The sequence below is a fragment of the Hemicordylus capensis genome, chromosome 4 (assembly GCF_027244095.1).
Source record: "Hemicordylus capensis ecotype Gifberg chromosome 4, rHemCap1.1.pri, whole genome shotgun sequence".
NCBI classification, from domain to species: domain Eukaryota; kingdom Metazoa; phylum Chordata; class Lepidosauria; order Squamata; family Cordylidae; genus Hemicordylus; species Hemicordylus capensis.
Genome location: NC_069660.1, coordinates 172518083 through 172540569, shown reverse-complemented (window position 1 = coordinate 172540569; position 22487 = coordinate 172518083). Strand labels below are relative to the sequence as shown.

At 46.0% G+C, this 22487-nt stretch overlaps 1 protein-coding gene and 1 non-coding gene across 5 annotated transcripts in view; one reads left to right on the top strand and one right to left on the bottom strand.

Annotated features, from left to right (window-relative positions):
- The window catches only part of PFDN1 (prefoldin subunit 1), a 74614-nt gene extending 53626 nt beyond the window's left edge, over window positions 1–20988 (bottom strand). Inside the window, exons 1-2 of one of the 4 annotated variants that reach the window (XM_053251062.1) lie at window positions 20832–20988; window positions 11681–11847 (exon numbers count right to left, since the gene is read on the bottom strand). In XM_053251062.1, the coding sequence (XP_053107037.1) occupies window positions 11681–11847; window positions 20832–20864 (200 nt within the window). In that variant the 5' untranslated portion in view covers window positions 20865–20988. Of the gene's footprint in view, window positions 1–11680; window positions 11848–14480; window positions 14549–16933; window positions 17048–20471; window positions 20523–20831 lie in introns of those variants that run through there. The other 3 variants (XM_053251061.1, XM_053251059.1, XM_053251060.1) reach the window with 3 other exon arrangements.
- LOC128325527 (U6 spliceosomal RNA) lies at window positions 15052–15158 on the top strand. Its single transcript, XR_008307509.1, has one exon. It is a non-coding gene; the product is annotated as a U6 spliceosomal RNA (small nuclear RNA).
- Window positions 20989–22487: the final 1499 nt, after the last annotated feature.

Sequence of the window (22487 nt, the reverse complement as noted above, 5' to 3'; positions counted from 1 at the left end):
TCACCAAACTTCATGTTAGGGTTTTCTCCCTTTTCTGATACTACTAATCAATTTACAAGAGGACCTCAACTTTTCTAAAAACTGAGGATATTTTAACCTCAAAGATACCAAAACAGTCTTTGGAAAGATCAGACGTTCCTGACTTCTTTTTTCAACTAACCATTTCCTACACATAGCTGAAAAATAATATTACTAGTAATAATGTATCAAAGCAGTTAATAACCAAGTAGACCATTTCCAGTCACTGAACCAGTTACAGATGCCTACCATACTCATCTACCACTCTCCCTCCCCTAACCTAACTCACCAACACTAGCTTTCTCTCTTCCAATATTAAGGAACTAAACCACTGGTTTTCTCTACAAACAGTATTACACATGCAGCCTCTATAACCCAGTTTCATGGTCCTTCATTGGCAGGAGCACATACATGTCAATTTACAACTACAAATTGCATGGCCACACTAGTCTGTTTTTGATAAAGGTTTGCTACACTAGCAACATATGGATTAAGTTCAGAAATATAAATGTTCAGATCATTTCCATCAATCTCTTTGGAGCCTACTGTCATTCTATTTTCAAGAGTGATATGGGATGGAAGATTTTTTACTATCAAATTTTTCCAGCCCGTACCACTGTGTTGAAGTCAGACCAGTAATTATTATACAGGTAACAACAAATCTTTGGCCATGCTAAAAAGCAGTTGATTGATTAAGTGCCGTCAACTTGGTGTCAACTCTTTAGCAACCACATAGATAGATTCTCTCCAGGATGATCTGTCTTCAACTTGGCCTTTAAGGTCTCTCACTGGTGCATTCATTGCTGTCGTAATCAAGTACATCAGTACAAGTTAATATTTTCGAAGTGCCTTAATTTTGTTCTTTATTCATAATTCTTTAAATCTGTTATTGTTGTGTCACCCTGTTAACATATCTACAAGTGTTCCAATATAATTTTCAAATGAACTTCCAGTTCAGCTGCTTGGTTACTCTGAGATAATTTATTCAGCTTGTAAAATTAATAAGGTATACAATTTTTAGGGTTTTTTTTTTTTAATTAAATACATAGGTCAAATAACATGCCAAATCCCATCACAACCCTTATAAGGAGTTGAGAAAATTTCATGGTAAAGTTTTCTGAGAGAAAAATATATAAATAAGAGAAATATACAAAGGATTTTTATTCTGGAAAATTCTCTAACTAAAAGATTTCTGGCAAACTCATATCACGGATGTTCAGTTAAATATGCAAAACTAAAATATTTCTAAAATGTGCAAGTCAATATTTGGATCCTTGTAATAAGGAATTAATTCAGAAACTGCATCAGCAGCTGCAAAGGCAAGTTGCTGTTTTCTTTCTTTCTATATCTTAAAGGTAAAGTGTGCTTAGAGTCAATTTCGATTCCTGGTGCCCACAGAGCTTTGTGGTTGTCTTTGGTAGAATACAGGAGGCGCTGACCATTGCCATCTCTCGCACAGTATGAGATAATGCTTTTCAGCATCTTCCTGTATCACTGCTGTCCGATACAGGTGCTTCCCATAGTCAGGGAAACATACCAGCGGGGATTTGAACCGGCAACCTTCTGCTTGTTAGTCAAGCATTTCCGTGCTGTGCCACTAAAGGTGGTATTCCTATATCTTATGGCTCTTATATTAAGATATATATTTTATTTTCATATTAAAATATATTTCCAAGCACTGAATGATAATTGTCAGCAAATGTCCTTGCATATAAATCCTTGCAACCTCTCTCTGGACCTGTTCATAAGTAACATGAAACCGGAGGTTGGCAAACCTGCAGCTTCAGTTTGGAACTGTAAATCACGTTGCAGACGTTCTTTAAATTGTGGCCAGCCCAACTCAGGTTGCAGGAGAAGGTTGCCCTTCCTACTGCTTGGCCGCTGAGGCTAATCCCAGCAAGGTCCAAGGCCAGATTGTGGGCAAAGTGTGTCTCTCCCACCATAACCTGGGATGATGTTGCGATGGGCAACCCCAACAAAGCTGTCCATGCAGACCCCACTGAAAACCTGCTTACTGGCATTGTGCCAAGTGGACCTGCCCTCTCGTGAGACGGCCAGTCTTCTGGGGAAGGCTACGCAGCTTTAAGGGCACTGGTCAACCCACAGACTGCAGCTCAAGAGTTGAGCCAGCCCACCCACCAACAGGGGCCCTGCTTTTGCAGGGGTCCCCAATGCTCCATAGTAAAAGAACGAACAGATTCTCCGCAACCTGCCCACCTCCATTTCCTGTGAAGACTTGCACGCACTCAAAGGAGATCTAGATGCTCCATGTGCCATAACTTGGCCATGAGCATGGAGAGAAGAGAGGAGACACTGTGATGGACCTTTAACTCCACTCAAAATTCCCGGGTCTGGTCCAGCATTGAACAGTATGCACATCTGCCGGTGTGGGAATTTGTGGAAGAGGGGAGCCCTGGTTTCCTGCTGCCTGAGGACAGTGGGGTCACCCTTCAAGGGCGCGGGCAAGGATGCACATGGACGGGTGAGCTGGCTGGCAAGGGACATGCTCCAACAGCTACTTGGTGGCAGTTGCCAGGTGTTCAGCACTCACCCAGGAACCTGACCCCACAGCTTTCTTCCATAAAGCATCCTGGCTCAGTCTCGAGCACCCATCCCCTTTCCTTCCTGCTTTGACTGGTAGGGGGAACAAGGGACAGAGTTGGAATATGAAATGCCCATTGATAGATGGCAAGGCTGCAAAGGGGCGTCATGGTGTTCCTGTTGCCAAGTAACTCCATAGGTGCATAGGTGATAGGAGGGGAGGGGCTGGTGCTCCAAGAGGCGGCAAGTTAGAAGCGCCACCAGCATAGAACAGCCACGTCAGACATACTGGAGTTCCAACCTCTACCACATAGCATTACGTATCAACTGGGCCACTCTCTCTGCCTATTAGAGGTCAGCTCAGCAAGCAATACTTGTCAGTTTAAATACCAATTGCTTAGATTGTCAGCATAGCATAGTGGTTAAAGTGTTGGACTAGGACTGGGAAGACTCGAGTTCAAATCCCCATTCAACCATGAAACTCACTGGGTGACTCTGGGCCAGTCATGTATCTCTCAGCCTAACCTACATCACAGGGTTGTTGTGAGGATATAGATAATCATGTACACCACTCTGTGTTCCTTGGAAGAAGAGCAGGATATAAATGTAAAAAATAATAATAATAATAAATAATAAGATTTCTTCATACTAGCTTCTCCAGATAAGGCTGGGAAAGAAAGACTCCTGCCTGAAACCTTGGAGAGCTGCTGCCAAGTCCAATACTGCTTCTAGATGGTATCAATCATCTGACTCAGTATAAGGCAGCTTCCTATGTCTGGAAATGCTGAAGACTGCTGCGTGGGTGCTGAGGGACCAAACATCAGATGGGGATCAAAATTTGGAACCCAATAAAGCAGTCTGGCCATGGCAAATAATCCAAGAGAGAATTAGAACCAAAGCCACAATTAAGGGCCACCACTAAGTAAACCATACAAAAAGTCTAGAAAAACAGGTTGCATACCTGTAACTGATGAACTGGAAGAGATCCGTTGTATTCATAAATATGGGTTCTGCGCCTGCGCAGTGACCTCATGGACCGACTAGCTAGCTCCTCGCTCCGCCCTCAACTGCCATGCACGAGGTCGTGCTTCCCCTATCTCCGGCAGTTGGGGCGTGTCTCTTTCAGTTTCTGGTGGACCGTCAGTTGTCTCTTTTTGACGTTCCTGCTTGAATTTGTCCTGCTCGAACATTGTGGGGAGGCACGGGCGGGTGTTATGAATACAACGGATCTCTTCCAGATCATCAGTTACAGGTATGCAACCTGTTTATCTGGATAGTGATCCGTTGCATTCATAAATATGGGTGATTAGCCAGCTGTAACCCTGGTGGTGGGTAACATTTATGGCAGGACCCTTTTCAGCACGCCTCGCCCGAATTCTCCTTCCTTCAGTTGCCTAAGGTCTAAGGCATAGTGACGTATGAATGGTTGGCTTGACGTCCAGGTCGCCGTCCTACAGATGTCCTTTATCGGCACTCCAGCCAAATCAGCTGCGGAAGATGCATAGGCCCGCGTCGCATGGGCAGTAATCGACTTCGGCGGAATCTTCCCTTGAGCAGTGTGAGCGACTCTAATCGCTTGTACTATCCACTGAGCCAATCTTTGGCGTGAGACTGACTTTCCAGTAGAAGGTCCCTTAAATAGAACGAATAATTTCTTAGTGCAGCGTAAGCCTCTTGTTGCATCCAGGTAGTACAAGAGTGCTCTACGCACATCCAGAGTATGTAAGTCCCTTTCCAAACTAGACTCTGGTTCTTGGAAAAATGTCGGCAGAATTATATCAGCATTAATGTGGAAATCTGTCGTCACTTTGGGTCGAAATCTTGGATCCAATCGAAGAGTAACTTTATGTGGATAAATTTGCAAGAATGGGCGATCCATCCGTAGCGCAACCAACTCACTCACTCTCCGCGCTGTGGTGATTGCGATCAAGAAAGCGGTCTTAAGGGTTTTCAGACGCAGGGATGCTGTGGCAATTGGCTCAAAGGGCTTCTGAGTCATTGCTTGCAAAACCAAAGTCAAATCCCACTGTTGTTGTGGCCAGCGAATTGGTGGATACAAATTATTCAGACCTTTGAGGAATTTTTTACATTCCGGGTGGGAAAATACCGTAGTCTTGTCCCAACCCTTATGCTCTGATGAAATTGCTGACAGGTGAACTTTCAACGAAGTGTTCGCCAAACCTGTCATCTTGAGAGTCGTCATATACAACAATATTTGAGTCACTGTTGCCCGTCTTGGGAAAAACCCATGATCCTTCGCATATTGCTTAAATCGCCGCCACTTACGATTGTAATTGAGGCGCGTTGATCTCTTCCTATTATTTAGAAGTATTCTCTTTAGTAACCTATACGCCATGCTGTCAATTTCAGGGACTCCACTTGCGGGTGTCGCACTGCCCCGGCATCCTGAGTCAGGAGATCCGGCACATTGGGGAACCTGTGGTAAACCCCCTTTGACAAACGTAGCACCGCTGAGAACCACTGTTGTCTGGGCCACCATGGCGTTATCAAGATGCCCCTTGTGGCGTCCCTCAGCATTTGTGCAATCACCTTTGATATTAGCGGTTGTGGTGGAAACAGGTAGAACAGACTCCTGGTCCATCTGTGTTGAAACGCGTCGCCCTGTGACTTCTCGCCTACTCCTGCACGAGTGCAAAACGTCTGACATTTCGCGTTTCCCGTTGTCGCAAACAGATCTATAGCTGGCCATCCCCACTTGTCGAAGATGGCTCTGAGATAGTTCATATTCAACTCCCATTCGTGGCTCTGATTGAACAGTATTGCCCTGCTGAGAACATCCGCCTGTACATTGTCCTCTCCCCTGATGTGTATTGCCACCAAAAACATGTTTCGAGCTATGCACCAGTTCCAGATGTCCTGACTCAGCATGCAGAGCGATCGAGAGACTGTACCTCCTTGCTTGTTTAGGTACGTCATCGCCGTAGTATTGTCCAGATGAATCTGCACAACCTTCCCCTGTATCATTGGCTGAAATGCTTTTAATGCTAAGAACACAGCCAGGAGCTCCAGATAATTTATATGCTGTTGGCTCTGCTGTTTCGACCATAGTCCCTGCACCTGGTGTTCTCGACAGTGCGCTCCCCATCCCTGCAAAGAGGCGTCTGTTGTCACACTGCATGTGGGAATGAGAGGCTGAAATGTCACCCCCACCAGAAGATTGTCTGGGATCGTCCACCAATGCAAGGACTCGAGCACTGCTTTGGTTAGCACAAGCCACTTGTGTTGACTGTCTCTGTTTGGGCAAAAGTTGCTCAAATACCATCTCTGTAGCGTTCGCATATGTAGTCGAGTGTCGCGAACCGTCGTATTGCACGAGGCCATGAGCCCCAAGAGTCTCTGAACTGATACTGCCCTTTGTTCTGGCTGCTTCTGGAACAGCTGAATAAGTTCCCTTATCTGTTGGTATCTGGACTCTGGCAGGTAAGCCCTCTTCTCCTGCATGTCCAAAACCGCACCTATATAATCGACCCGTCTTCGGGGCTCCAATTTGGATTTCTTTAAGTTCACCTTGATTCCCAAGTCCCTTAAAAGATCTAGTACATATTGGACTTGCAAACCTAACTCTTCTTTGTTGTCGCTGACCATCAGCCAATCGTCCAAATACGGGTAGATAACAACTCCCGTCGTTCTCAAATAGGCTACTACAGCCGCCATTACCTTGGTGAACACTCTCGGCGCCGTGGATAGGCCGAATGGCAAAACCACATATTGGTACGCTGTACTTCCTATGGTGAATCGCAGGTACTTGCGATGCTCTGCGCGAATGCCTATATGAAAATAGGCGTCCTTCAAGTCCAGGGTGATGGCCCACTCCTCCCGAACCAGAAGGTGTAAGATGCTCTGCAGTGTTATCATCCTGAACTTCCTTGTGTCTACATAGAAGTTCAGCTCTCTCAAGTCCATAATGGCTCTGACACCCCCATCCTTCTTGGGGATCTGAAAGTAACGGGAGTAAAAACCCCGCATCCTGTCCACCCACCTCACTGGCACAATTGCTTGCTTCTCCAACAACACCTGCGCCTCGTCCCTCAGCACCTGGGTTGGCCTGGTATACACTATTCCCTGAAAGGGTGGCAAAGTTTTGAACTCTATCGCGTAACCAGAGGTTATAATCTTCAAAACCCACTGGTCTGATGTTATGCGGTGCCACGCTTGAGCGTAGCTGGCCAGCTTGATGGAAACGCTGACCTGCACAAGGCCGATGTTGTGGGTCCTGGGTTCCCTTTCTTGCGGTGTTAATTGCGTCTGTGGTGTTGCTAGTTTTAGAGGTGGATGGACAGTCCCATCAAAGAGACTGCTTTTGCTGATCCTTGCCCTGTTTCTGCCCTCTCTGGCGTTGGGCATATGGCTTATTCCGTTGGTAGGGCTTATAATGCCTCCTGTAATCTCTTTTCTCCTGTCTGTATGAGGTGCGGCCCTGCTGTCGTCCAAATGTACGATTCCTAGACGACTGCCCACCTACAGCTGCCATGAACGTTTTTGCAGTAAACTTTGACTGCTTCCAAGACTGCATTGTCGCATCTGTAGCCTCTGCAAAGAGCCCTTTGCCGTCGAAAGGGAGATATTCAACTTTTTCACGCATGTCTTGTTGCAAGCTTGTTGAGCGCAGCCACGCATGACGCCTAAGAGTTATGGCAGTGGTCATTGCACGAGATTCTGTCTCCGCAGCATGCTTGAAAGTACTTAGCAGATGCCTTGTCACAACAGTGGACTTTTCATACGTACTCTTAAAGTTCTCCTGGAACTCTTCTGCCGACATTGTCGCAGAATCCTGGAACAGTGTGTCCCAAATATGGTGGCCATAACGCGCCAAGCATGCCGAATAATTAGCAATTTTTATCGCCAAACTAGACGTCGCATAGATTTTACGTCCAAGGACATCAAGTTTCCTGCCCTCCTTATCATTTGGTGTTGAATGACGCTGACCTCCTTTTGAAGAGGCACATTCTATCACTAGTGAGTTCGGCACCGGGTGCTTCATGAGGTAGCCACTATCGTCATCCTCAATCCTATACAGTCCTTCCAGCTTGCGGGAGGTAGCCGTAGACGTTTGCAAAATCTCCCATGTTATGGCTGGGAGCATCGGCAAAGACACAGGGTGTGTTACTTTAGCCCGGGCCATCATATTGTATACCGGGTCCTTTAAGTCCAACTCAGGTTGTTTTAATTCCAGACCCAGGGCCTCCGCCATCTCTCGTATTTGGATATGGTATGCCTTCAATTCTTCATTGGGCGATACCGACGTGTGCGGAGGCACATCAGATGGGAGCTCTGGTTCAAACGGTTCCTCCGGAATCGAGGGGTCGTCTTCAGACTCTGCCTCCTCTGAGGAATCAGCATCTCCTGAATCTGGTACTGCAACTGGTGTGGCTGGTACCCTTGGTTGTTGCTCTACCCTGGGCGTAATTGTCGGCACAGCCCTGGGTGGATGGCCAGCTGCAGGCCCTTCAGTCCGGGATACCAAATTTCCAGACTGCTGTAACGCCTTCCAGATCTTATATTCGGCATAGTCTGCTGGGTATACTACCGGAGGAGAGTGAGTGAAGCCACACGGGTGACCTGATTGTGAGACGGCCGGATGGGTGAAACATGTCACCGGAGGAGGGCGCACAAATAACGCGGATGGTGCAGTCAACGTCGCTCTGTCCATCATTGCTGGCCCCTGAGTCTGCATTGGACTTGTAGCGGCCGAAACCCATTGTACTGGTCTTAGTAGAGCAGACAAATGTAGAGGTTGACGCTGTGGCGAAATTGTTGGAGTTCTCGGCACCGGATGTACGCTCGGTGTGTTCAGTACCGACTGCACCCTGGCACCCTGGTCAGTAGACACACCAGAGAAGCCATGAAAAGTTGACGCTGATGGGGTGGTATCAGCCGAGTCCAAGAGAGCAAGCAAGTCAGATCTTGCCCTCGCACCCTCTGCGATCCCCCTCTCCGCAGCATCCTCTCCAAAATCGAGAAAGTCTTCCGTCCTGAAACCTTGCCTTGGGGTCATGGAAGGCGAGACCAGCGGAGTATGGGCCGGGGTGAGTTCCATCGCTCCATGGCGCTGTAAATGAGGTCTCAAACCGTGTGGTTCCAACGGTATCTGTACTGGCATATGCATCGGCATCGTGCTCGAAGCCGATACTGACCTCGACACCGAGCAGGCTTCACCATCGATACACTTTGCTCTGTCGATACCGACACTGATGCCGTGTCATCCAACGTTTCATCTGGGTAAAGTCTCGGTACTGAATCAACCCTCAACATCGATCCCGACATCGACCCATCAGGGTATGGTCTCGATACCGAGGCAGCTTCCAACGCCGTGCCCGACACTAGTAGACTCTGTGCCCCCGATACAGAGCACTGAGTTGTCTTCGATCTCGGTAACGTCGGGCTTCCTCCCGATACCGAAACCCACAGCGTCGATGCAGTCGACTCCGTGGAATCCCAGCCTTCACAGTCAGACTGGAGAGGCAATGGCGAAGGCGTTCGAACATGGACCCTGGTCTTCTTCATTCTTTTTCGAGGGGGCGATTCCTGCTCCTCCTCCGTCGACGATTTGTGTTTATGTCGCCTATGCCGGTGACTTTTCTTCCCTACGTCCTCCGGCTGTTTGAACTCCTTTGTTCCAGTGGCTTTCGACTGCCGGCCGGCAGGGTCCACTGTAGGAGTACTCGCACTCGACATCGTGTTCGGTATCGCAGCCGGCCTCGCGGTAACGGTCGATACCGAGGTCGAGGGTCTTGGTGTCGGGGGGCGGAGCGCGTCATCATAAAGTGCAGCCCGCAATCTTAACGCTCGGTTTTTCAAAGTTTGTTTTGAAAACGACAAGCAAATCTTACAGCTTTTCGGGTTATGCTGCTCCCCAAGGCACAGTAAGCAGGAGTCATGGGTGTCCGTTGAGGGCAGCTTTGCCTTGTACTCCGAGCAGCGCTTAAAAGTTGTTTTGGGCTTGTCTCGGGTCGCCATGGTCTCAGTCATTCCCGTAACGGGAGAATCTTGTTTTCGCTTTTCTTTTCAAGGTTAATCCGTACTCAGTCCAATATACAGTCCAATGTCAAAGTCCGTCGATCTGTCCAATTTTATTTTATTTTATTTTATTTGAATAAGTAACTAACTAGCCGAGGAGCTTACAGTCCGAGGTGTTGACGCAACGGCGGTCAAACAGAAACTGAAAGAGACACGCCCCAACTGCCGGAGATAGGGGAAGCACGACCTCGTGCATGGCAGTTGAGGGCGGAGCGAGGAGCTAGCTAGTCGGTCCGTGAGGTCACTGCGCAGGCGCAGAACCCATATTTATGAATGCAACGGATCACTATCCAGATCAGTGCCTGCGGGAGGGGAATGCATACAATTGTATCCTAAGGAAGCAACTACCTGGGCAGCACCATCTGCCCCCATACCAAGGACACTTGCTATGATTTTTTTTTCTTTTGCAACTGGGGATGCTGGGAGTGGTAGTGAACAACATCTGGGAATCCCTGTTAGAGGGAGCACTGCCCTGCAGAGCCCACTGTGCCTCCCAAAAGTATGTTCCTGAGGGTCACAGCACCCTAAGGAACATTTTCAGAGGCACAGTGGGCTGCAAAGCGAACAGTGAATATCACCTCTCACCCACTGTCCATGCAGAATATTTTTCTTCAAGTTCAACATTAGTCTGGATGTTAGTTATTAATTTTTTGGAGCATGCCACAAAGATGCACAATTTTATTATAATTTTTCACTAAGTTGCATTTGGTTATGATGCTCCTGAAGAATAAGTAAGTAAGTAAAACTTTATTTCGGTCGTAGACCAGCAATACAATAATATTAAAATAATGATGATGATAATAATAATAAGATGATAATATAAAATCAGACTACATTTATACGCATTTGGCATATTATATAACAATATTTGGCCACGATATGAATAACAACCGGATTAGGATTAGTGAGCAAATAGTTTAAATAAAAATCCTCTCCACAACCCAGAAAATTAATCAAAAGTGGGGCAATTTGTTGGCGTCTTATGTCTCTGTAATATTCACAGTGCAGTAAAACATAAGCAGTTGTTTCAACGTTACCAGATCCACAAGGGCATATATAGCTTGCAATTTATGGGAGACACCAAAACATTATTGTCAGCACAGAATTACCTTTAAAAAAACAATCATCTGAAATAATATCTTATGACAAAGGATTGAATCATAGCTAAAACAGCAGCATCCTTCAGGGAGAAAAAAAATGCATATGTAGCATAATGAGAATGCAAGTGACAGCAACACAATAGAAATAATCCACCGGGATCTAGATGTAAAAACTTGGCATCAGGAACAAAATATTTGCTCCATCTACCAAGTGACAGAACACAAGGATGTGGATAGGAGAGCATTTGATAAGATTATGGTTGAAGTTAAGTGATAATCAAGCTTGGCTGCAACTTTGGACAGTGTGAGTTCTGATTCAAATTCAACTTCGGCTCATATTGTTTTGATTCAGTTCTAGTTTAATCCAATCAATTTTAAGTGAACTGTTTAGTATTTCACAAACTAGTTCAGCTATAAAAATAGCAGACTGTGGCAACACTGATTGGAGTTAAGTTAAAGTAGCCAAATTTCTTGTGAGGGGAGAGCAGGCTTGACCCACTCTCCCCGCACATGAGCAAAGAGCTCGCCCTGAGCAGCCGGGATTGGCCACCCACACGATCACCGGCTCCGTCACGGAACCAGCTGGGGGGTGGGGATCGGGGGCAGCCTGGCCCCCAGAATTCTGGGGAGCCCCCCCACCTGACGCCAGGAGGCTTGTTATAGTCTCCTGGTTGGAGGTCTCCTCGTGAGTTGCTGCGGCACGGAGCCATGCCATGGCAACTCACGATCACAAAAACAGGGTTAACAGAGCGCTCACTCGGCTAACCTCGTTTGAGGGGGGCATTTTAGAGGGCTGGTCGCAGCACATGACCAGACAAAACAGGGCTGGGCTCCCTGAGTTACAAGTGGCCAAGACCCTCAAAGGGGAATCAGTGGGACATAACATACATACACTTATCCAGTAGAGGATTGCAGACTTTATAGGTAATCTTATTTACATCCAATGTTGCAATTAACTCATGCAAACAGAAATATTTACTTACATTCTTCCTACACCTTCATACATTCGTGTCTCATCAGCCAAAGTCATAATCTCTGTATCTGTAAGATGTGCATGCTTTTTGGTCCTGTTCAGCTGATCTATTTGCATGTCTGCCAGTTTCACCTTTTGCTGGGTATCGATGACCTTGGCTTGAAGTTCGGTAAACGCCTGACACAGAAAGCAACAAAATTATTGGTGACTGATTTATCCATGGCTTGAATCTAAATCAATAAAGAATTAGGCAAAGACAGTTGAGGTTCATCTGTAATGCCCATTTTTTTAGTTATCTCATCAAAGCAGAGATCTCTATAACTCCCCAACCCATCTCTAAAGGTCTCAGGACAAGCTTCAGAAGATCTAAAGGGGCTAATCTCTAGTCACCTTTACTCAAGTCTCCCAAATATTTCCCTGCACCCTTTAACAAGGTTAACAGAACCTGACTTTCATGACCCACCACTTTAAAATCGGAAGTTAATTCTCAGCCTTCACGGTGCTCAAAGTAACCTGGCCCATCCCCTTCCATTTTAACTTTGTGAGAACAGATAATTCACATGTAGATCTCATCATACCATGGACTTGAGGGTTTTTTCAAGTTTGCTTCATCATGTGAATCAACTACCTTCAGTACAAGCGGGGATACACAATAACATGCATCTGTGGAGAGGGGGCAAAAGAATGCATCTGCATTCACTTCCTCCATCCACTATGAACTGCACACTAGCATGTACACTATTATGTATATATAGCTTTTTCCTCCCAAAGGAAGGAAGGAAGGGAGGAACCACATGGAAATCCCCCTTCCTCTTCTCTCCCCAAGTCTTACTGTTCTCCTCACTACCACCAGACCTGCTCAGGAGAAATATAAGGAGGGAAGAGATGACACATGCTCCAGGCTGAATAGACTCACTGAAGATATCAGCTGTGTATTTATTTTATTTTTAAATTTTATTTTACATTTATATTTCACTCTTCCTCCAAGGAGCCCAGAGCGGTGTACTACATACTTAATTTTTTCCTCACAACAACCCTCTGAAGTAGGTTAGGCTGAGAGAGAAGTGACTGGCTCAGAGTCACCCAGCAAGTAGCATGGCTGAATGGGGATTTGAACTCAGGTCTCCCCAGTCCTAGTCCAGCATTCTAACCACTATATCCTGTGGTGGTCTGAACCTTTTAAGTTATTTGGACCTTTAAGATAGCTGGATAACTGAGAAAATGGCCAGCTGAGAAGAGGCACTGTATAAAAGGAAATACGAAATAACAGTGGGAGAGGGAAGCCTAGGCAGTTACTATGTTGGATTGCTGCTGTCACCTTGAGATGTGCCTTCAATCAAATGATTTTACTTACTTACTTATGCCTCTCTGGATACATCTCCACATATCAACACCTGACAAGTGATTATTAAGGTATTATGAATCTTATACCTGGCTCTTGTTCCAATAAGTTCAGGTGGTTTAGTTATACCTCCCAAGTGTTCCCACATTCAAGCAGCAGTCAGGGCCAGATCCAGGGGCGGAACTATAATAAGGCAAGGGGGGACAGTTGTCTGGGGGCTCACTGCCTTGGCCCCCCCCAGAGGCAAGTCACATGACTGACTCCCTCAACCGCGCACCCGCCCGGGCTTCCTTCAGTTGTATTCATCCTCCAAAAGTGATGTGAGTGTTAAGACCTGGAACTACCAGAACAGCATGTCTTTCTCTAGTACCATTAAATGACTTGCATCGTCCACCATTTACAAAACCTTTTTAAAAATAATTTAGGATGATGTTCTATTGTGGCACACAGGTGATATAGATATAGATATTTTACTATGCTTTTTGTTACCACTATTCAGCCTCATTTAAGATTTCTTTACTTCATGAGCTTAGCTTCAGCGAGGGGGGGCCCATTTTAAAATCTTGTCCCTGGGCCCACTCCAACCTTGCTACACCCCGGTCAGCTCCATATAGAACAACAGTAGAATGGCAATGTTTACCTTCATACCATTCAGACATCATTAGCTATCCTCCTATCTCTAATGGTATTTCATTATGTACATGAGGTTATAGACATTCAGCAGCACCTTTTGCTTTATGCCTACAGCCTATGAATCAACAGTTATTAATTCAAAGATTACACCGAAAATAAAAATATCTCAAGTACTGCTTACGCCTTACATTTACAGCATCTGCAATAACCCCTCCCTAGTTTTTCTACTACCCTTCTGTCAAACAGCTGGTTTGACTCATTCATTGATGTTTGCTCAGCGTTCTCCGGGCCACCTCCCTTCATTCAACAAGCAGAGAAAGTTTGCCATACACAGCAACAGTAGGTAGGGAGGAAACTTAACACCATTAATTATTGCAGAGGGTAACTACTAGAGAGATTTTGATCCATAACTTCATGAGCTAATAATGCAGGTTCTCAGGGAGTTCAGTGCCCAATACACTCTTGTCAATAAATATACGTTTAGCTGCAATAAAAGGAAGCAGCAGCAGCAATAGTTCCATGAGCAGGGCGGTCTCAGTGATATAGCTTTATACCTTCTTGAACATTTAGGCCAATATAATGAAACAGGGAGCAATGTCATTCATGTATCCTTTCAGAAATGTATGCATTTGGCTGGAAATCATCAGGCTGTGATGGTGTAATAGCACTGCAACCAAGCATATTGTTATGATAATTCTGGACCTGAACAAATGCCTTTGGAGAAAGCCACACTAACCTAAACAATCTGAGTCAATATTTGTTCTATGCTAACATAGAACTGCCAAAGCTACAAAATCTAGAAATTGATTAAGATTGCAAACCTATGCACACTTACTAGGGAGTAGACAATAATGGGACTACCTTCCAAATAAATATGCATTGGATCCATCCCTCTGCTAGTTACTAAAAGGAAAAAGGTGATTGGTGGGTGAAGTCAAAAGGGAAGGAAAAATATTATCAGTTATTCAGACAAAAAAGGCTACATGAGGTTTAGCGCTAAGACATAAGGCAAGCACAACATAATCACCATAAAGAAGGAAATTTACTACCACTTGAACTTGTTGCACTGTTCCTAGTGAGATGTATTATCTGGGGTACAAGTAAGTGAATTATTAAGGTAAGAATGGACAAAGGAATTTTTCTACAGTATTTGTGTTTGTACTGCACTACTACAGGGTTTTAGATAGTAACTTGGGATGTGGGCAATTAAAGCAAAGTGAGTCTGGTTATTACCAGTTCAGCCTGGATCTGCATCCTCCTGAGTGGGATTAGAGAAGAGAGGTTCTTGGCTTGTTTAAAAATTTAAATCAAGATGACAGGTTGGTAATTTTTGAAACCAATACTATTTATTCCCAAGTAAGTGTGAAAAACCTATTACCTCTGCTAATTATGAATTCATTCAAATTGTGCTCACTTCAGCAGCACATATACTAACATTCAAACGATACAGAGAAGATTAGCATGGCCCCTGCGCAAGGCTGACATGCAAATTCATGAAGCGTTCCATATTTTTAAAAAGAAAAAATGAATTCATTTAAATTTCTTGTGAATGAAATGAGAGCAGACTGAGATTATTTATTTATTTATTTATTTGATTTATATACCGTCCTTCCAAAATGGCTCAGGGCAGTTTCCAATTAAAACAAACCACTAAAACAGTAAAGAGCTAAAACAAATTAAAAACAACATAACAGTTAACAATTTAAAAACATTTTAAAACAACAATTAAACAATTAAAGTGATTGAAAACCCTGAAATCGGGTTTTGAATTTTAAAATAGACCAAATATTAAAAACCCTCAAATATAGGAAGCTGAGAAAGCTTGGGTGAAAAGATGGGTTTTCAGGTGTTTTTTGAAAATTGCCAGAGATGGGGAGAATCATATCTCAGCAGGGAGCACATTCCACAATCTCAGGGCAGTGACTGAGAAAGCTTGTCTCTGTGTAGCCACCAAACGGGTCAGTGGCAACTGGAGACGGACCTCCCCAGATTACTTCAATGGGCGGTGGGGCTCATAATGAAGAAGACGCTCTCTTAGATACCCAGGGCCTAAGCTGTTTGGGGTCTAGCACTTTGTATTTTGTCCAGAAACCTACTGGCAGCCAGTGTAACTCCATCAGTAAAGGAGTAACATGGTCCCTCCGAGATGACCCAGAGACCAACCTGGCTGCCGCGTTCTGAACCAACTGAAGTTTCCAGACTACATACAAAGGCAGCCCCACGTAGAGCACATTACAAAAGTCAAGTCTGGAGGTCACCAACAGATGTACCACTGTTTTCAGGTCACTGATCTCGAGAAATGGGCGCAGCTGACGTATCAGCTGGAGCTGATAGAAAGCACCCCTGGCCACCACCTCAACCTAAGAAACCAGGGAGAAGTGTGAATCCAGAAGTACTCCCAGACTGTGAACCTGTTCCTTTTGGGGAAGTGTGACCCAATCTAGAACAGGCAGATCAAAATAGTCTCTAGAGTTCTGACCCCACACAATAAGTACCTCCGTCTTATCTGGATTCAGCTTCAGTTTATTTTCCCTCATCCAGCCCATTACTGCTTCCAGGCAGGCATTTAGGGAGGATATGCCAGCTCCTGAAGAAGTTGACATGGAGAAGTAGATCTGGGTGTCATCAGCATACTGGTAACACCCAGCTCCAAATCCCCTGATGATCTCTCCCAGCGGTTTCATGTAGATGTTAAAAAGCATTGGAGAAAGTACAGAGCCTTGAGGAACACCATACTTAAAGCTCAGATTTTGAAGAGCAACAGTCTCCAGTCAACACCATCTGGAATCTATCCGAGAGGTAGGAGCAAAACCACTGTAAAACAGTACTTCCCACCCCCAACACCCTCAGACATTCCAGAAGGATACTATGGCCGATAGTATCAAAAGCCGTCGAGAGATCCAAAAGGACCAGCAGAGTCACACTTCCTCTGTCAATTGCCAATTGGAGATCATCCATCAGCCCGACCAAAGCAGTCTCCACCCCATAGCCTGCCCAAAAACCAGTTTGAAATGGGTCTAGATAATCAGTTTCCTCCAAGACCGCCTGGAGCTGAGAGGCCACCACCAATGGGAGGTTGGAAACAGGCCTATAATTGCTCAACTCTGAGGGATCTAATGCAGGCTTCTTTAGAAGAGGTCTAATGATTGCCTCCTTAAGACAAGGAGGCATCCTGCCCTCCCTCAGAGAATCATTTATGATTTCTACCAGGCTGCCTACAACAGCCTCCCTGCTAGATAGAACAAGCCATGTTGAACAAGGGTCAAGAGAACAAGTGGTAGGCCTCACCGCTCCAAGCAGCTTGTCCACATCCTCAGGAGTCACAAACTGAAACTGATCCAGTCGAATCACATAAGAGGAGTCGTTGGGGACCTCCAGTTCAGACATCAAATTAATTGTGGAGTCTCCATCTAGGTCGGCCCGAATCCGAGAGATTTTATCTGCGAAAAACTCTTTAAACACGTCACAGCGGGTAACTGATGACTCCAAATTCTGGTTCGGGGAGGGGGCAGATATTAATCCCCTCACAACCCTGAACAACTCTGCTGGATGTGAACTTGCAGAGCCAATATGGGCAGAAAAGAACCGCCTCTTTGCCGCACGTATTGCCTGAGCATAGATCTTTAGATGTGCTCTATGTCGCAATCTGTCAGATTCGAGTCGAGTCTTCCTCCACTTGCACTCCAGTTGCCTACCTTGCCACTTCAGCCCCTGTAGATCTTCCGTAAATCAATGGGCCAAATTTGAAGTGGGTCGGAGGGGACACTTGGGAGCAATCATGTCTACTGCCCTGGTGAGCAAGTTGTTCCAATTCTCAACCAGGGCATCAACAGGATCACCAGCAAAGCCAACATTAAATCCCTCCAAGGCTTCTTGGAACTTTAGTGGATCCAATAACCTCTTTGGGCCGACCATTCTAATGGGCCCCTCGCCCCTGCGGAGGTGGGAAGTGGTTGTAAGTCCAACCTTAACCAGATGGTGGTCCGTCCATGACAATGGGGAAATCACAGGAGTCCCCACCCACAGAACACCACCCTGATCAGAGTAAAATACCAAGTCAAGCGTGTGATCTGCAATATGCATCGGTCCAGAGACCACTTGGGATAGGCCCATAGTTGTCATGGCCGCTATGAACTCCCAAGCTACCCCAGACAGATTGGTCCCGAAGAGAACATTGCAGTCCCCCAGCACCAAGAGTCTGGGAGACTCCAACGCAAGTTCCACGACCAAGTCCATGAGCTCAGTAAGGGATTCCGCTGGGCAGCGGGGCGATCGGTACACCAACAGAAGTCCCAATCTATCCTTGGTCCCCAAACTTAGGTACACACATTCAGTATGGTCCGATACCCTGACAGGGACCCTGGTAAGGGAGATGTTATCCCTATAGACCACAGCCACCCCACCTCCATCCCCTCACCTGCTCCTCTACAGAATATCCTGGGGGGAGAAGCTGGGACCAAACTGGACCACTAGCCTCCCGCAACCAAATCTCGGTAATACATACCAGGTAGGCCCCATCATCCATAATCATATCATGGATGAGTTCAGATTTATTTTGGACTGACCTGGCATTACAGAGGAGCAGAGAAAAGCTATGTGGGTTGTTGGCAGTGCTCCCCGAGGTCAAAGAGCTGGCAGGACAGCCGGAAGGGGAGACAGCTATTAAATTTCTGACTACCATTCCCCTGGAATGGCCCGCTGACCTGCCAACATTACTTCTATTCACCACCACCACCGGGATAGCTGCCCCATAGTCAATGAAGGCGCCCCCTGTCCCCCCATCTTCAGATGAACCCAAACACATTACAGCAACTTCAACCCAAGTCTAAAACGGCTTAAAACTAATTAAACAGAAGCCCTCTAGCCCTCACCCTCATTCTCCCAGGAAGGTGACCCGAGGAACAGCTGAGTCACTCAGGGGCTGGTTCCAGTCCTGCCCATACTTCCCATAGATGTTGACCTGAGGCTGCAGCCCCACAGGGGAAGCAAAAACAGGCAGGCAACAGCAGAAGGAATCCCAGCACCCACCTGGTCTCTCACTCCAGGCAGCACTGGGTGGGAGATAGATGGACTCTCCCTTTCCCCCTCTGCTGGGCTTCAGTGCAAGTACGTGCAAAACAATGTAAGTAAAGTATGCCATCAAGTCAATTTCGACTCCTGGCGCCCACAGGGCCCTGTGATTTTCTTTTGGTAAAATACAGGAGGGGTTTACCATTGCCCTCTCCTGTGCAATATGAGATGATGCCTTTCAGCATCTTCCTATATCGCTGCTGCCCAGTATAGTACCAGCGGGGATTCGAACCGGCAACCTTCTGCTTGTTAGTCTAACTTCACTGATGGGTAAGTCTAACTGCACATATAACTAAGTCTAACTTCACACTGGTGAAGACTAAGCAGCAAAGAGATCTCAGGACTGTGATGGATAGCTCAAGGAAAATATTAATACATTGCATATTTGCTGTACAAAAGGTAAATTCTATGCAGGGAACTATTAGGTAAGGGTCAGTGTGGTGTAGTGGTTAGAGTGCTGGACTAGGACTAGGGAGACCTGAGTTCAAATCCCCATTCAGCCATGAAACTTGCTGGGTGACTCTGGGCCAGTCACTTCTCTCTCAGCCTAACCTACTTCACAGGGTGGTTGTGAGGAGAAAATTAAGTATGTAGTACACCACTCTGGGCTCCTTGGAGGAAAAGCGGGATATAAAATGTAAAAAAAAAGAAAAGAAAACTATAAAAATAGCTCTAAAACCAGTTAATAAAACATGCTGAAATGCCTGTGTGAATGAAATCTTCAGGCACTGGAAAGTCATCTGGGAGAGGAGATCTGGTCTTGTGGTAGCAAGCATGACTTGTCCCCATAGCTAAGCAGGGTCTGCCCTGGTTGCATCTGAATGGGAGACTTGATGTGTGAGCACTGTAAGATATTCCCCTCAGGGGATGGAGCCGTTCTGGGAAGAGCAGAAGGTTTCAAGTTCCCTCCCTGGCTTCTCCAAGATAGGGCTGAGAGAGATTCTTGCCTGCAACCTTGGAGAAGCCGCTGCCAGTCTGTGAAGACAATACTGAGCTAGACAGACCAATGGTCTGACTCAGTATATGGCAGTTTCCTATGTTCCTATGATTTGAATTAAAACTGCCAATATTGCAATGGCTTTATAGAAACCTGGGGTGTAGCTACATTTAGAATACTGTTTACAATTCTGGTCACCCCATATAAAAAAGGATACCATAGATCTGGAAACGGTGCAGAAAAGGTCAAAATGATCAGGGGGTTGGAGTACATCCCTTGGAGGAAAGGCTAAAATGTTTTGGGCTTGTTCATACAGAAATAAAAACAATTGGGTGCATGTTTGTGGAGAATGCATCCCCCCCCCCGCCACACTCACAATAATCCAGTCACCCTAAGAAACTGACTGGCACGAGATTCAGGTCAAGCAAGAGAAAATACTTTCCCCCATATTACATAACTAATCTCTAGGATTCATTGCAACAAGCTGTGACAAGAGCCAACAGTTTACATTAATGTAAAAGGGAATGGGGCTATAGCTGAATGGTGGAGCATCTGCTTTGCTTGCAAAAGGTCCCAGGCTCAGTCCTGGGCATCTCCAGGTCGGGCTGGAAAAGGTTCCTGCCTGAAACCTTGAAGAACTCTGCCAGTCAGTATAGAGTAGACAATACTGAGCTAGACAGACCACTGGTCTGACCTGGTATACGGCAGCTTCCTATGTTCCTAGTCTGATCCATGGATAAGTCTATCAATGGCTATTAGTTATTAAAATTATGTGGAACCTCCAGCTTCAGAGGCAGCAAACCTCTGTATACTCATTACCAAACAGCAACAGCGAGGAAGAACTGCCGCCTTCATGCTGCACTCGTGGGCTTCCCAGAACCACTGCTGGGCCACTAGTGTGGGAAGCAAGATGGTAGACTGGGCAGACCTTTGGGTCACATCCTGCAGGGCTCTTCTTACGTCCTAAAGAAGTCTGAACTTTGTAAACAAAGGAAGAATGCTTCGTTTTAGTACACATTTGGCAAGGGATACAGGAAGACATTCCTGTATCACATGAAAGCAGCTCCCTGAAATCCTGATCAGATCCCCCACAACGGGAGATATCAACCTGCCATGCTCAGCCGCCCAGGACCCTGAGAAGGACTCGGACGCGTATTTCATTTCCACCTCATCCGGTACCTTTTTTAGTTCGAGGTCTACGGGCGCCGCCATTTTACCGCCTCCTGGAAATACTGCGCTTGCGCGCTGGGAACAACCTCAACCGACAGAACTGTCCGGCTCTTCCCTTCAGGACCGGCTCTGTCTACGCATGCGCGAAGTACAAAACGCCGAGCGGCGGGCAGGCGTTGCTTGTTGCTAGGATGGAGGGATGAACCGTCTCGTTCATGTTGCTTCTTTCTTGTCCTTGCTGTTTGGTTTGATGCTGCAGCTCCTGCTCGACTCTGTGCACGAGAAGCACGACACGATGCGTTCTCTTCTGATGTGACGCCACTAGTTTCACTATCTTTGCCTTGATTAATCGTACCTCAGTAAGACAAGGCTGATATGTTAAGTCACCCCACCACAATAATATAACTCGCTGCACGCCTATGCCCGATTACTTGAGAGCAAATCTCATCCAACGCAAGGACACAGACTTTCTGCCCCTTCTTTGCCAGTTGCACTGCAAAGATTAATTCCACAGTCCTCGTTCCTGACCATAAATGTTTCCCCACCACCACCTCATAGCCCTATTTGAAACCACGCCCTGCCTTGGCCCCCAAAGCCTTCTCCCTAATCCTAGATGTGTGCAAATTTCCCGGTGTTCGTACTGAGAAAGAGGTACTCGGCTTGTGCTCCGAGGCCACTGGGGTTTCCCCCCGCTCTGTCCTATCATTTAAACCAAAAGTTATAGAACGTGGCTCTTCATTGCAGCACTGTGGGAGGAGAAGCTGTACCTGACATAAATTATTTCATGGGATCAGGAGCTTAAAGTTTAAGGCTGCACTCCATTCATGTGCACGGTTATGTTGTATTCTAGCTTGTAATCTTTTGCAGTTTGCTTTGGACATTTGTCCCAGGAGGGGCATCCTGTAGAGTGGGGGGGGGAGGGGGGCTGCGGGGAGGCAGAAAGGGAAAGAGAAAATAAAATGTAGTTGTTGCTGTATAAACCTTTAGATTATTCAGCAACATACATAAAATCTATACAATCTCATACACACAAGCAAATCTACAAAAGATTTCCTTCTGAAAAGCACAAGTTTTCCTTATGTATATAAGGGAAGCAGATATAAAACCAGTGTTGGATTAATAGAGGGGCAGAGTAGGCATTTTGCCTATGGCGGCAAAATTTGAAAAGCAGCAAATTTTGCCCCTCCTCAAATTTTGTTACTCCTCTCTGTGGGCAGTAGCTGCTGCAGCAAGGGTGGAGTGGGCGAAGATAAAGTCCCCCCCCCCACTTTTACCTTATTAAAATAAGAAAGGCAAACTTTTAAGATAAAAGGGCGGCAAAAGCCTTTTTGCCTATGGACGGCAAAAAGCTTACTCCGCCCCTGTATAAAACAGATTACTTGAAAGCAGGGGTGTACTAGGGGAGAGAAGGCCCATGTTCCTCTTCCCAGGGGTCCCTCTGAGTGGGAGATAATGAAGAAAATAGGGAGGGGTGGAGCTGGGGGGCCCTCGGGAGCTGGGGGCCCCAGGTTCTTTGAACCCATCTGCCCAGTTATAGCTATACCCCTGCTTAGAAACTAGTCTCATGGAACTCAATTTTACTTTCTTCTGAATAAAGAGAATGCATGGGATTGGACAGAACATGTGTGTGTAAACTTCAAAGGACAACTAATTTAGGAATTTGTG